Here is a 13,767-nt window from a genome sequence, read left to right as displayed (position 1 = left end):
AAGGGCAATGGGAGTGGTAGGGGGACATGGGATGCAAATTGAAACTAGTTCAGAGCTGAATTACTCATCTCGAAGTAGCATTTATGCAAGTGTACTATAGATTCTTGGTAAACCAATAAAGTACTGTTTGGGGGTTTCCTTGCCTAATAGGGTTTTGTGAAGAAAATGCTATGACCTAGGAGTAATTCATAATTACTTATATAATTCTATGAAGATCAATGTAGGAATAAAAAAAAAAAATATAAGGTAGCAATCTCTTTTTATTAAAATGGATTAAACTAGTGAAGAGATATGTCTCTTCAACTTGGTGTCCTGTAAAATTCTTAAATAATATTCAGAGATAGTTCCAAGCTGCCATTTGACAACTTTTTCATCTTTTCAACATTAGATAACTGAACCACAGCCACACAGTATAGTTCTGTAAAATAGAGATTGTCCCTGGTGTTGTTTTTTCATTAACATGGTCAGAAGAATAAATTACAGGAAGCAAGCCGTGAAGTTATTTTTCTTGGATTTCAATATTAAGTAGCCCAAGACGGGATTACTTGTCTCTTATAATTGCAAATGTATTACTGCTTAATTAATAGTTATTTTTAGAAAATTGATTTGGTTCTGCTAACTGGAAAAATAGAGCTGCCTCTCAAAATACCTATTATCATAAAAATTACCCTCAAAATCAGACTCCTGCAAGCATATTAAAGAACCTTTTCATTGTTTTATTCTGAAAATACACTTTTAGAGGGAACTGGGATGGCAAGCCTGTCGTCTCATGTATAGTGGATCACACAGGCAGTGTGTTCCTGCACCCCCATCATGATGGTAAAGGAATTCTTCAGGCTGTTAAGCAAGTTGTCTGCCTCTGGTGCATCGCAATTGTAACCTTCCCACTGTCTATAGCGAGTTGTCTTTGTTACTGAAAGACAAATTCATATTAAAATACTTGTCCCTGTACACACCTTCTGATAGTTTCCTCTTCAGAAAAAACTTCAAGTGAAGTAATTCTGCAGAAACCTGTATGACTTGGAAAATGCATTTGGGCGTGATTTCAATGTTTCAGCTTCTTCTTGGCATCTCCTTTACTTTCAGTCCCAGTGATTTCTATTATTCATTCACACACCTTTGCAAGAGCATTATTATGCACATGCAGATGGTATGAGTAACCAAATAATTTTTTCAGGTGAAAAATGGGAAACCTTTTATGAAGAAAAGTTCGGTAGTAACCAGTACAGGTGAGATATTAGGTGTACCATTAACTATACACAGGAAAGATGTATTGAAAGATGTCTTCCATTTTATTGCAGTTTTTAATACATATGTGAGTTTATTCTGGGTGTTAATGAATAAAAGACACGCAAGATGGTCTTTCTTTTTTTATGATTAATCCAAGTTTTAGTTATTCATTTTGCTGCAAAAATTAACTTTTTTTTTTTTTTCCAGTGTCAGTATTGGTATATCTGCTTTTGCCTGCCTTGTCACTAATAATTGGGTAGCATGCTAGTGTTTGGCTCTGTTTACCTAGGCTAAATCATTCAGTATGGTTTCTGAAATGTCTTCCTTAACACTCCTGGTTGTATTGTGAATGCAGACTAAACACGTGTGTGGTTAAGTGTTTTGCCTTTTGAGAGTAACTGGCTAGGATTTGGCTTCTCTACAAGTCTTCTGGCAGGTTCTTTCGCCTCAGAGCAATGGCCTTGTGCACCATGGTGACAGCAGTCAAGTGGCAAAGAAGCTGTTGTCCTGTTATCAACTTTTAATAAGACTTCTGAAATCCCGCTTTTCATGCTTCCCTCCATCCCATCCCCCTGCTTTTTTTGTTTTATCTCTCTTGGCATTGAGAGAACGGTATTCATGAACCTATTTGAAAAACACTGGTCATTAGTAATTAACAATACAGTTCATTCCTTAATGTTCATTGTTGACAGAATGCACCTATTGCCTTGGAAACACTATTAATTAGAGTTGAATGAAATATATAGAACTAGATATTAAGTATCTTTTTTTTAAAAAAAAAAAAAGCTCAATGAATTTTGACAGCAGTATTCTTTTCTCATTTTCTGTACCTTCTAATCCAAGTGTGAATGGAATAAAAAACGGATTTCCAAATGCATGTTTTGGAAAAAAATAAAAACAATGTGTATTGTGACTCAAGATTTTTATATATATACATCCACACAGGCATGTGCATGACTTCAAAAGAGTTGTTAGTATTCAGTTACACAACGATGTCATTTGCTCAAAAGGAAACAAATTTAGTATCTTTTTCATATGAAAATGTTTCAGTTGCTAGAGAAGGGTGCAGTGGTGTGCGCAGAGCAGCCATTGGCGAGCACTGCCCGAGCCCTGCCTCTGCGGCTGCTGGGCAGCGTTGCCCACGCACGGGGCTGTTGGGCTTCCACCCTGCCAGCAAGAAACAGCTTTTGCTTGCTGGTTAGAGCATGCAGATAGGAAGTTTAAGGAATGTGCTTTGTTGTGTTTGTTTTGGTTTGTTCTTTTTTTTTCCTTGGGAAACACTGTGTACAGTTAACTGAATACATTAATTTAATAATACTGTCTCTCTGCAGAGCTCATCCCAGGAAGTGAGATTCAAGCTTATAGAAAGGAGTTAGAGACTTGCAAAATAATAATTAAAAAAAAAAAGACCACGCCAAAACCTCCTAGCTGCACAAATACAAGTTGATCTAGAGATTGATGCGTAGAGCTGATGATGAATTGCCCGTGGTTTTGGGGAGGCTAAGTCTTTTGCTTTTGGTTGCACTGGAAACCTGAAGTTAATGCTCATGAGAAGTAAAATCGGAGAACGTGGGTTACTTGATGTGCCTAAAGATTGCAGAGGCAGTAGCGAAAAGACAAAACTTCTCTTTGAAGCAGTAGCTTCAGCTGTGTCTTATTGTGTGCACTGGGAACTGAGAGAAATAGCAGCCAACCTGGGAGAAAATGCCAGCTAAAGGTAAATACTTCTTCAACGAAAATGATGACTGCAAGATATCAGACCCCCTCTATGAGAAGTACCGCTACACAAGCCAGCAGCATCCACTCCTGCTATTGCTGCTCTTCATTGCAACCATCTTCTGGACTACTCTAATTATAATCTTTTTTGTCAGTCATGTGAGTATACTTTTTTTTCTTTGTGTTTGATGCTTTCAAAGCTGATGAGGAATCACTATAAAGGCACACAAAACCTTTCAGGCTAAATAATTTTTTTCAGCCACATGGTATCCAAGTTGTAATGTTGAAAGAAATCAAGTAATTGTGTATGTAATGCCTTGCATGTTTTTGAAGGGACAGGGAAGAGAGGAGACAGTGTTGTTAGGCACATGCACAGTTACTGTAAAGATTGTTCTTTCCTTCCTATATATTATGAACAAATCATAAACTATGCAAAATGGTAGTTACAATAGTAAATAAGTAATAATGGGGCAAAGGAAGGAACCGGAACCTAAGTTAAAATGTCCTGCATTTCTCATATTTTCTTTTTAGAGAAATCTAAGAAATGTAAAATAATATAGTGATTCATTGGTTATGAATACCTGAGGTGATTTTTTTTTTAAGGATTTGTAGATACTCTTGGTACAACAGGTGATCTGTTCAATCAATCGTTAGTTAGCAAAGAGCAGGGATCCTATAGGCATAGGAAAGATGCAGCTTAAATAATTTTTTGTTGTGTAGCATAATATGATTCTCTGTAAAGAAATCAGGTTTTCTTCAAGCCAGCCCAGTTGACAACTGGTAAAAAAGGCGAGTTGATTTAAAGATAATGTTGTAAAAAGGTAATAAGGAAGCTGTTACAATTCTTCGTTGCCTTTTAAAGCTACTTTCCAAATACTGTGCTTCATGATGAAGTGTCTTTAAGTGTCTCTCTAGCACCAGAACTAATCTTACCAATTGCACTTCTATCCCTTTTAGCTTTTATTTCTTAAAAAAGGAAAGAAGTAGCAACACTATTTGTATGTTAAAAGTCATGTCCTGTAAAACTTACGAAAAGAACTGTTACACTCTTTTTAGCAAAGCTTGAACTCCTTAAATGTGTTTCTTTTTTGCATCTGCATTGTACAACGTAGTATAGTTAGCTTAAAAGACAAAACCACTAATTTGGGAAATAATAATGGTGGAACTGGGGTAGACTGGGTATCTATAATAATATTTATTTTATTACCTCTGTATGTGTGAATATCAGAAAGTGTTAACCCTGCCACAGCTAAACTACTTACGAACTCAGGTTAGCAAATTTTAAAGCTATCTAAGCTGTTTCCAGGACAGTATAGATGCATTTTCCATTTTTTTCTAAAGGGGGCATTTAGAGCAAATATAACACTTTGTTTTGCTTTTGCAGGAAGCACGTTATCATCTTGCCTTCATTATTGCAGTATGTGCTGCTCTTGTCATATTTGCAGTCATGTACTTACTTTTATGTATTGAATCCCTATTTCGGAGATGGCTAACCTTATTTGGAGTTACAATTTGGATCTGCTTCCTAATTGTAGGATATATCTCTCTTTTTGAAAAAGAAAATAATTATCAACTGTGGGAACAGGTACGTATATCTTGTTCATTCAGGTACTTAAATAAAACCAGTAGTCAGTATATATGAATGTGGTTTTGTGCTTTATTTTTTCTGAATGTTATAACTGCATAATATTTTTTTCTTGAGATTTAGGTTCACTTTCCTAAATTGGTTTTATTGATTTATTATAGTCAATTTTAGTTTGTATTCTTTATTACAGGGAAAATAGAGTTCAGCTGGGAAAATTGGATAGCTGCATAAATCTATGCAGGAATTACATCTTTAAGTTGTAATTGAATTGTATTTTTATTTAAGATTTTTACTAAACTTTAATTATTATGAATTCATCTTTAAGAGAATTTTTCATTGATAATACTTGCTTTTTTAATTTATATGGGTCAAAGTGGTGTTCAAGAATGTATAAAGCACTCTGGAGCTGGGTGTGCCCTAGGGAGCATGTTTTCAAATCAGTGGGAGAGGTGAAGTGAACAATAAGAATTAATGACACATCCTGGCATAGCTGGGTGTGGCTAAAGTTCATTGCTTAGTATCTCTGATCAGAAGACGGGCGATTTCATGATGCCAAAAATATCATAATTTGTAGGAAACTCCTCCTAGGCTCTCATAATGTAAATAGAAGAGTTTTTAATGAAATAAAAATGACTTTTTATCTTGTTTTACTGACTCTTCCCCTTCCCCTCTTTATTTGAAATAAAGATAGATATAAATTATCAGTTAAACAACCAAAATCTGATTTGTATTGTGGCCTGGATCCAGCACTGTGTATTTACAGTTGCTATTCAGTATTTCTTAATTTAAGGAAGAAGCTATTACCCTAGGAAAAAAGAAAATTTACTGTTCTTAACTATAAGTACAAACATGTAATGAAGCAAGATTTGGTTTTGCTGCGTTCAGTGCTGCAAGCTGAAATCTTGTGTTGCTGGCGTTTGGTAATAACTAATTAATGTCAATTTAAAGCCTTAAAATATAAGGACACCCTAGATTAGAAAGTAGAATTGAATAAGTTAATTTCAGACTTTTATCTCAAGTTACGAATTTATCACTAATTAAAACTACTAGTTAAATGCAGGTATGACCATTGCTTGTCCATGCTTATAAAACTATTACACAGTGTTCAGAACATTGTGTGGTAGGGGTTGTACGTAAGGCAGAAAAAGGTTTGGTTTTTTTTTTTAGTCCCACTAAAATAGTAAAGGTGAACATGAAAAGATTACTTTTGTTGAATGAAAACTTTTATTTGCTTGCGTGTTTGTTTATTGTTGTCCCAACCAAGCTATCTATTCTGGCAAAACATTTAAGTGCAGACTGGGCCTTGGGACTTCCTTGAGGATGTTCATGTCTGGAGCGGCACAAGTTGAGTTGCAATGAGGAGATGGAGCTGAGCCAGGAATGCCACAATATTTTCCTATGATCAGGGTTGATAGTTTCCATATATATATAAGCTAAACACTTTAACACATCTATAAATATTGATGTAAGTTTTATATACCTTGCCTCTGATGCCTAGCAGTTTAGTGGACCATTGTGCTTTTTGTAAAATCTGTGCAGCTGAACACGTAGTTAGTGGCAATAATGATTATTCTCTTGTGTCAGCACCAGAAAGCATTGCTTGGATTTTTGGTATTTATGAAATATGGAGTAAACATACACATGTGATTGGGTGATGTTAAAATTAGAATAACTTGGAGGTGAGAAATCTGATTCTATTCAATATTACTATCCTTGCAATACACTGTTCCTGATAAATGATGTACAAAGTGTATTTTCAGCTGAAATGGATAAATTAAGGATGAAGGGCAAGGACAACTGAAAAACTTAAAGGTGATATGTCATTTTAAACTGTTTTATCTATGAATCTAGAGCTGCTAACTCCCTCAAAGCTTTTAGGACTACCACTGTCATGTTTTCAGTTGTGTTTTTGAAACATCCAGCCTGAAAATGAGCAAGAATCCTGCTGCTTTCCTCTTTGTTCTGTAGTGATTCTTGTCAGGCACTTAATAACATGTATTTATAACTTATAACATGTAACATCTTTATTTTTTCTTTTTTTTTTTCTTTTTTCTCTCTCTTTCTTTCCAAGGTGCCATTCTTTCTATTCATAATCTTCACAGTTTATACCATGCTACCTTTTGGGATGAGAGGTGCTGTCATAATTAGTGTACTTTCTGCTCTCTCCCATATTATTGTTCTAAGCATCATGGTAAACACGACTTCTCAGGAAAATAAGGAATCCTTTCTATTTCAGGTAAGGAAGTACTACTTGGTTAAGTAATTAAATACCCAAGTCATATTACCATTTGATCTTGGCATAACAAATCTGTTTAGATAAGTTCCAAAATTCTACATGGATTTTCTGAATTAATGGATTTGGAGCTTGGGCCCAATGTGTTTTGCATACTTTTCATAAAATGGCAGTTATTTTAATGCACATTGGTTTTCTGACCTGAGTGAAAGAAGCAGAATGATTATTTTAATTTTTTAACTAAGTTACTGAAAATATGACAAACTTTGTCACAGTCATTTTTCAAAATCTGTGCAGTTTCAGATGGGTCTATGTAACTTCACCTGGCGCTGCCTTACAGGGTGGATCAAAAGGGCTGTTGCTGCCCTGAGGAATCAGGAGGGCTTGGGAGTGCTACTGGGTGCTTTCAGGGTTCCCAACGCTTATTAATAGGGTGTGTTCAAAGGAGCACCACAGCTCTTTTGATGCAGGTGTGTGTCAGACTTCACACAGCATGCTGATGCAGGAGTTTGTAGACTGGTTTTTCCCTAAATCAAACACTGGTGCCTGCAAATGTTAAATGATATAGCAGAATGTTCTGTTTCATTATATTACTGTATGTTCATACAGGAATGCCTGTGACTGTGACAGTTAGCTTGTATTTCCCAGGTACAGCCTGGCTAATTGCAACACTGATTTGGCGTGTGACAGGGGAAGATAAAAATTGAACGTGGCCTGGGATTGAGTGTTTTTAAGGGACTAGTATGTGTATTAGTGAATACAGTAGTTCTGCAGTAGGTAAATATTTTTCTTCTTGTGCAGCTACTTGCCAATGCTGTGATTTTTCTTTGTGGTAACTTGATGGGTGCATTTCACAAACGCCAAATGCAAGTTGCTTCGTGGGATTTATATAGATACACTTTAAAGTGCATTCAGGTCCGAATGAAATTGAAGATTGAAAAGAGGCAACAAGTGAGTGAACTAATTCGTGTTATGAATTGCTTGTTTTAATTTCTTAAGTCTGTATAATTTTATAAAGTTGGTGACTAATGCATGTTGAAAGGCTTGGTCCAATCTTTGTCATACCCACCTAGTGTCAAAAATAAAAATTGTGCCATTTGTAACAAAAGAAGGAAGTTAAAGGGAGGAAGCTGTTCTCTGTGGCTTGTCTATATGAAAATCTCAGTATTTGTAACAGGAATGTAATTGCCAGTTATTTTAATTACTTTTTTCCTAGTATAAAATGTTACTGGGACTGGCCCAAGGTAATTTAAAAGAACATGTCCTTAATGCCCTGAAAAACACTTGTAATTTCAGCAGTTAGTTTATGCTTCCTATGGTCACATTTTTTTTTTTGTTTTGAATTCTAAAATATTACTTATTCTTGTATTTTCTTGTCTCACAAACTGTTTTTCATTTGCTAGAAGGAGAAAATTGGAGCCTAAGGGAGAAAAAAATCGTATAATAGATTACAGTATTTAAGCATGACATCGTTTATTTCCATAAACTCCAGTGGTATTTAAAGAATAAGCAAGGAACGTGAATTTCTTACTGAGGAAGGATTGTAAAGAAGTATCAAAGCTGAAACTAGGGCACTTTTCCTCTTTTATCCTGGTATAAGTAGGGTTAAGAACAGCAGCTCTAGAAGGCTGATGTGTACGGAATTCTCTGCCCACCAGTTGTTAGATAAAAAGAAGGGTCTGAGAAGTGACTGACTTGATCATATTGAAAAGAAGACAATGCCACACAGCTAGTGTGATCTGTCCTCTGATGCTAATCTTGTGAGATGAGATGACAAATCTGCATGAAAGTCCTGGCAGAATTTCCCCACGCAGCAGACAGGGAAGCACCTAATCAGCTTACACAGGCAGCGTGCTCTCATTCTTTGGGCAATGTGGTAACTTGCATGGTGGCTGGTTTGTTTTTTTTTATGGTTGCTTGTTTGAAGTGTAGATGTGCTTAAATGTATGGACAGCTTTCTTTTCATCTGTGTTGTAATTTGTCACACAATTTTGAGTCTTCTTTTTGCCACCCACTTTTTCTCTGTGAAGATGTGAGAAATGCAGTTCAGGGTTCATCATCACTTCCTTGAAATGTGGCAGCCTCAAATGGCCCTGTTACATTCACTGGGGCTCTGCTGTCAGTTTAAATTGTTCCCTAAGGTTGACTCTCCTAGTATTAAAATGCTAGAGGAGGGGAAGGGGGTGTTTCTGGGGGCAGTCTCAAACTAAACTGCTGTCTACACCTACTGTAGTCCAGTACATGATGCTCAAGGCCTCCTTCTTCCCACTGTGATCCTAAGGCATTTGTTTTTGGTGGCAGGCACTGGTTAAGTAACCTGGCCAACTTACTGCCATCTGTATACTGCTGCATCAGGTATTCAGGAAAAGGGGACAAAATTTGGTCCAAAGGGGAACAGCATTTTACTCAGTTACACAATTTGTTGACCTTGCTGGCAATGACATCAGAAAAAGTTCCTGCTTGTAGCTGCTCCACGCAACATTTCCTCTTCTGTGGTGGCTGTCTCTGGAGTGGTAGAGCTCTTCTTGGGTTAAAAGTACTCTCTTTTTGTCTTCCTCTTCTGCCCAGCAACTTAGCAAGGTCGTCTATGAAGAACTGGCTTTTAAGTCAAAGCCAGTGTAAAACAGTGTGCTGAATAGTCAGACAATGTAAGTGGTTTTTGAAGAGTCTGTATTCACACTCGGTTCAAAAGACTGTTTCAGTGGCATCAGTTCCTGGTTCATTTAAGCTATGCAGCATGTTGTCAACACTTTGGTATCCGTTCCTGCTTTTCCAGCATTTGAAAAATCACAAGGGTTTTTAATACTGCATAGTTTTTGTTATGGAACATAAGCATTTACCAGAAGCTTTATCAGACAATGCTAACATAACACAGACATTTCTGTATAAATTAAAACTTATTTTTTCCACCAATTGTAGTACTGACTACTGAATTCTTGCGTGTTTCATCATTAGAGAGATGTCACATCTAGGTCACAAGGAACAAAAGAAAAAATATGCAACACCCTTGCTTAACTGTAAAATTAGTGATTTTGAGAATAGAAATGTAAAAATCTTTTCTGGAAAACCTGACGTGCGTTACTAAAAAGCTATTTGAATGAAGGCATTTTATTTTTTTAATTCCTTCTTGCCATCACTAAAATCCTTCTGTTTTAAATTTACGCTCTTAAGAATTTTGCATCATCCATTTTTTGCTCTCCTTTTAGGAAAATTTGCTTTTATCCATACTGCCAGCTCATATCTCTATGGAAATGAAGCTAGCAATCATAGAGAGACTAAAGGAAACTAACGATAATAGGCAAATGCATGACAACAACTTCCACAGTCTATATGTAAAAAGGCACCAAAATGTTAGGTAAGTAGAAACTTTAGCAGTAATTGTATTAATATAAGCTGCTGATTCTTATCAGTGTATATGGTCCAGTAAAACTAAAATTTGGAGGAAGACTTTCAGGCTGAAGTGAGCTTCTTTCCTGTTGTGGGAAGATAACATGTCCTGAACTGATGTGCTGTTGTCTAAATCAGTTGAGATACCCGAACCCTTTTTTCTAGAATTGTTTTCCAAAGAGAGATGCTTTCTATTAAATGCATTTTAATATTTAAGTTGACTGTGGAATAGGCATATCTTCATATTTCAGTTATGTTGTTTTTTCCTTTTGTTCTTGTCTAGCATTCTTTATGCAGATATTGTAGGATTTACTCGCCTTGCCAGTGACTGCTCTCCTAAGGAGCTAGTAGTGATGCTGAATGAACTTTTTGGAAAGTTTGATCAGATTGCAAAGGTAGGTGTTGCAGTTTGTTGTGTGGTAGGGAAGTCTTTTCTGCAAGAGAGAAGGCAGCTGGTGTGAGTGCTTCTGAAGTCAGGAAGGAAAGACTAATTTGGCTTTAATACTAACTAGCAAAATCACATTAAAACAAAATTTTAAAACAAAAATAGGAAATCTACCAAGTTGTTAGTGTAATTCCATTTGTGAGTCTGGAGGTTTATCTGTATTGTTCAGGGTGGTCTGATGGCAATAAATAATTATAATAGGGCTGTAAGAGGTACTGTATACAAGCTCTATTGAGGAGCTTTGCTGTGTTCAGTTAGAAGGATTATTTGTTGGCTCTGCAAATGGGGAACTCTCAGACACACACTTAAATTTATAAATTCAGTCATTTTGCATCAGATCAAGGACAACTTTAGCTCAAGAGTAATAATTAGTAATGGATACTTAACAGAAAAGTGTAAGAATGGGAAGCAGGTTGAAATGGTCCCTATTAAGACATACCCTCACTACTGACCCTTCAGGCTGGCAGTAGTTCTCACCACTTCCAAGTGATGCTTGAGGTTCATTTTTTTGCAACTGTAATCACAAATTCAGTTTTTGAGTTCTCAGATTACAGGGACTGTATTGTGTACATACATACATGTTTGCATAATTGACTCTGTGTGACGATTTCTGTTACCCGCTAAAACTGACCCTAATCTTGGATATATGTTCTGTCATATTCATTGATTTTTCTGTTAGTATTATGAGGCAAATATGGCTTTAGGAAAATAAACGCTGAGTATTGTTGTATCCTATGTGACACCAAAAAACAAATACCAACCCAAATTCTGGTTCTAGAAATTTAGCATTGGTAAAGTCTAAGTCAAGACTAGTGACTACCTATCAAAACTTTCCATGGTTTAAAGATGTTGGTTTGATTTCATAATTGACTACATTTGGATATACTGAATGCCAATTAGAAAATTAATGGACTTGGAAAATCTTGGTTTTGTGAAATTCTAAAAATTATTAAGAAAAAGTGGGAAAACTAAAATTATTAATATAGCAGAGGAGTGAAATTGCTTTAAATTAAACCTTTGTGGATATCATTGAATAAATTTTTAAATATATTGCTGATTAAAACCTGGCTATAAAACCCTAGTTAACCTTTTTGACTAAATGACATTGAATAATCTTTGTATTTATATGAATTCAGTTGCTGTTAAAACTTCAAGTACTGGCAAATAGGAGTCATATTAACTGTATTGTAACTGTATTGTTGTGAAGCAGCTATTAAGAACACACAGAATAAGTCATGTCATCTTAGTTGCAATGACCTTTTTATGCCACAGTAGAAGCTGACGTTAAAGACATTTGGTCATTTTTTGCAACTGTTCATCAGATACAAAAATAGAAAATATTCCAGATTTTGAGTTATATATGTTTTAATTTCTGACTCCTGTCTGCAAATTGCACTGTTTAAAGTCACGGTCTTTTGCAACTCTGTGGTTGAGCCCTAAGAACAGATTCCTGCTTTTTGCGCTATTGTTCTGCCGGGGAGTATTCTCAGCCATCTTTTCCATAATGTAAAAACGTTGTAGGTTCCAGTTTACCTAATGACCTGTCCACTGAGCTGGATACTGAAGTCTAACAGCTCTAATCTAGGGTAGGTTCCGCTGTTTATCTCTGTAACTGAAGCACAGGGCTATCTAAGCTCGTTGCTTGCCGCAACGCTCAGAACCTACTGGGTGGCTTAAGATGGTGGAGAATGATGGATATTCTCTTAAGGCTTTCATTGATGAGGGAGAACAGCTTAGTCTGGTAAACTGTCACTGATTTGGGCTGGTTGTAAATTAGGGTATTTTAAAGTTGATTGAAGAATTGGTGGTCTGTTCCCACAGCAGGGAGGGCTGGGCAGCTGAAGGTGTCAGCTGGCCCAAATTAAGCCATCTCTATTCATCAGTCAAACACTATACAGCCTCGCAGAATTAGCCCTGGCTTGCTTGCAACCTTTGTAGTTAAAATTCTTCAGTAATGTTTTAACAAAAGACAGTACGGAGGAGCTCTTTGCTCTTCCCCTTTCTTCTCTCCAGCCAGTAATGGGCAGCAATATCTTACTTCTGAGTTACTTATGAGGCTGCCATGCAAAACTGAGTAAAAGGTGAACAAACTGCCTGTAATTCAGGTGTTAATAAAAATGAAGATTAAAAGATACATAAATAATTTCATCCTTTAGATGGTAAATTCTGTGACAGTGATTTTTGTTTAGAGCTTCTCATTTGCATACAGTTCCAAGAATAAAGTCAGAAACTAGTAAGATGATTTTATTTCAGAAATGCTTGAAGTGGTTATTTCTGTTACCCTCCAGTGAGTAACATCCAGTCATTTGGATGTGGGAAAGGAGAAGTAAGCTTTGCTTCAACAAGGATTGAACGAAGCCTGATTTTCTTAAAACGATATAGACAAGTCCCAGTTTTGGTGTCATTAGCCTACTTGCAGTTCTTTTTTTTTTTTTTTTTTTTTTTTTTTTTTTTCCTGTTAAATATGTTTATCGTAATTTCCCAGGAGAATGAATGCATGAGAATAAAAATCCTGGGAGATTGCTACTACTGTGTCTCAGGCCTACCTGTGTCCTTACCGGTTCATGCCAGGAACTGTGTTAAAATGGGACTCGACATGTGTGAAGCAATAAAGTAAGTATAGTAGAGAAGGCTTTTTAATGTATCAAGGCTATGAAGATATTGAATAAAGTAATTCTTAGTTTTCTTGTCAACATTTAAAGTGTATTTATTAGCTGTGGTTGGATAGTTATGCATCAGGTCATAAGTTTGTCTTTTGTCTTTGCACTAAGTGTATAATGAGACTAAACCTTAACAGATCTCCAGGAGGAGGAGAGACAATCAAAAGTGTAACTTATGCTCTGATACCCTCCTCCCTCCACAGGCAGGTGAGAGAGGCCACAGGAGTGGATATCAACATGAGGGTTGGTATTCACTCTGGGAATGTGCTGTGCGGTGTGATCGGCCTCCGGAAGTGGCAGTATGACGTCTGGTCGCATGACGTGTCCTTAGCGAACCGCATGGAGTCTGCAGGTGTACCTGGGTGAGGATCTTCCCTCTCGGTGCTGATTCACTCTGTCATCATGTTTTTCATAACCCTGGTTTATGAGTCTGGAATTTGTAACTGTGCCATGACACAAGTCCTCATGATGGGATGATGAATATAGGACAAATGTGTACTTACTAGAGCAG

The 13,767-nt window shown here is 36.5% G+C and overlaps 1 protein-coding gene across 3 annotated transcripts in view; it reads left to right on the top strand.

Annotated features, from left to right (window-relative positions):
* Positions 1 to 13,767, top strand: part of ADCY7 (adenylate cyclase 7) — a 67,992-nt gene that overhangs the window by 30,696 nt on the left and 23,529 nt on the right. For all 3 annotated transcript variants that reach the window (XM_063334386.1, XM_063334384.1, XM_063334385.1), the window contains 8 exons: positions 2,562 to 3,105; positions 4,331 to 4,531; positions 6,603 to 6,767; positions 7,566 to 7,715; positions 9,971 to 10,119; positions 10,435 to 10,546; positions 13,082 to 13,209; positions 13,460 to 13,618. In XM_063334386.1, coding sequence (XP_063190456.1) covers positions 2,935 to 3,105; positions 4,331 to 4,531; positions 6,603 to 6,767; positions 7,566 to 7,715; positions 9,971 to 10,119; positions 10,435 to 10,546; positions 13,082 to 13,209; positions 13,460 to 13,618 — 1,235 coding nt within the window. In that variant the 5' untranslated portion in view covers positions 2,562 to 2,934. The remainder of the gene's footprint in view (positions 1 to 2,561; positions 3,106 to 4,330; positions 4,532 to 6,602; positions 6,768 to 7,565; positions 7,716 to 9,970; positions 10,120 to 10,434; positions 10,547 to 13,081; positions 13,210 to 13,459; positions 13,619 to 13,767) is intronic.

This window comes from Chroicocephalus ridibundus, chromosome 4 (genome assembly GCF_963924245.1).
Source record: "Chroicocephalus ridibundus chromosome 4, bChrRid1.1, whole genome shotgun sequence".
Taxonomy (NCBI): Eukaryota; Metazoa; Chordata; class Aves; order Charadriiformes; family Laridae; genus Chroicocephalus; species Chroicocephalus ridibundus.
Note: the sequence above shows the minus strand (reverse complement) of the source record. Positions and strands in the feature narration are given on the sequence as shown.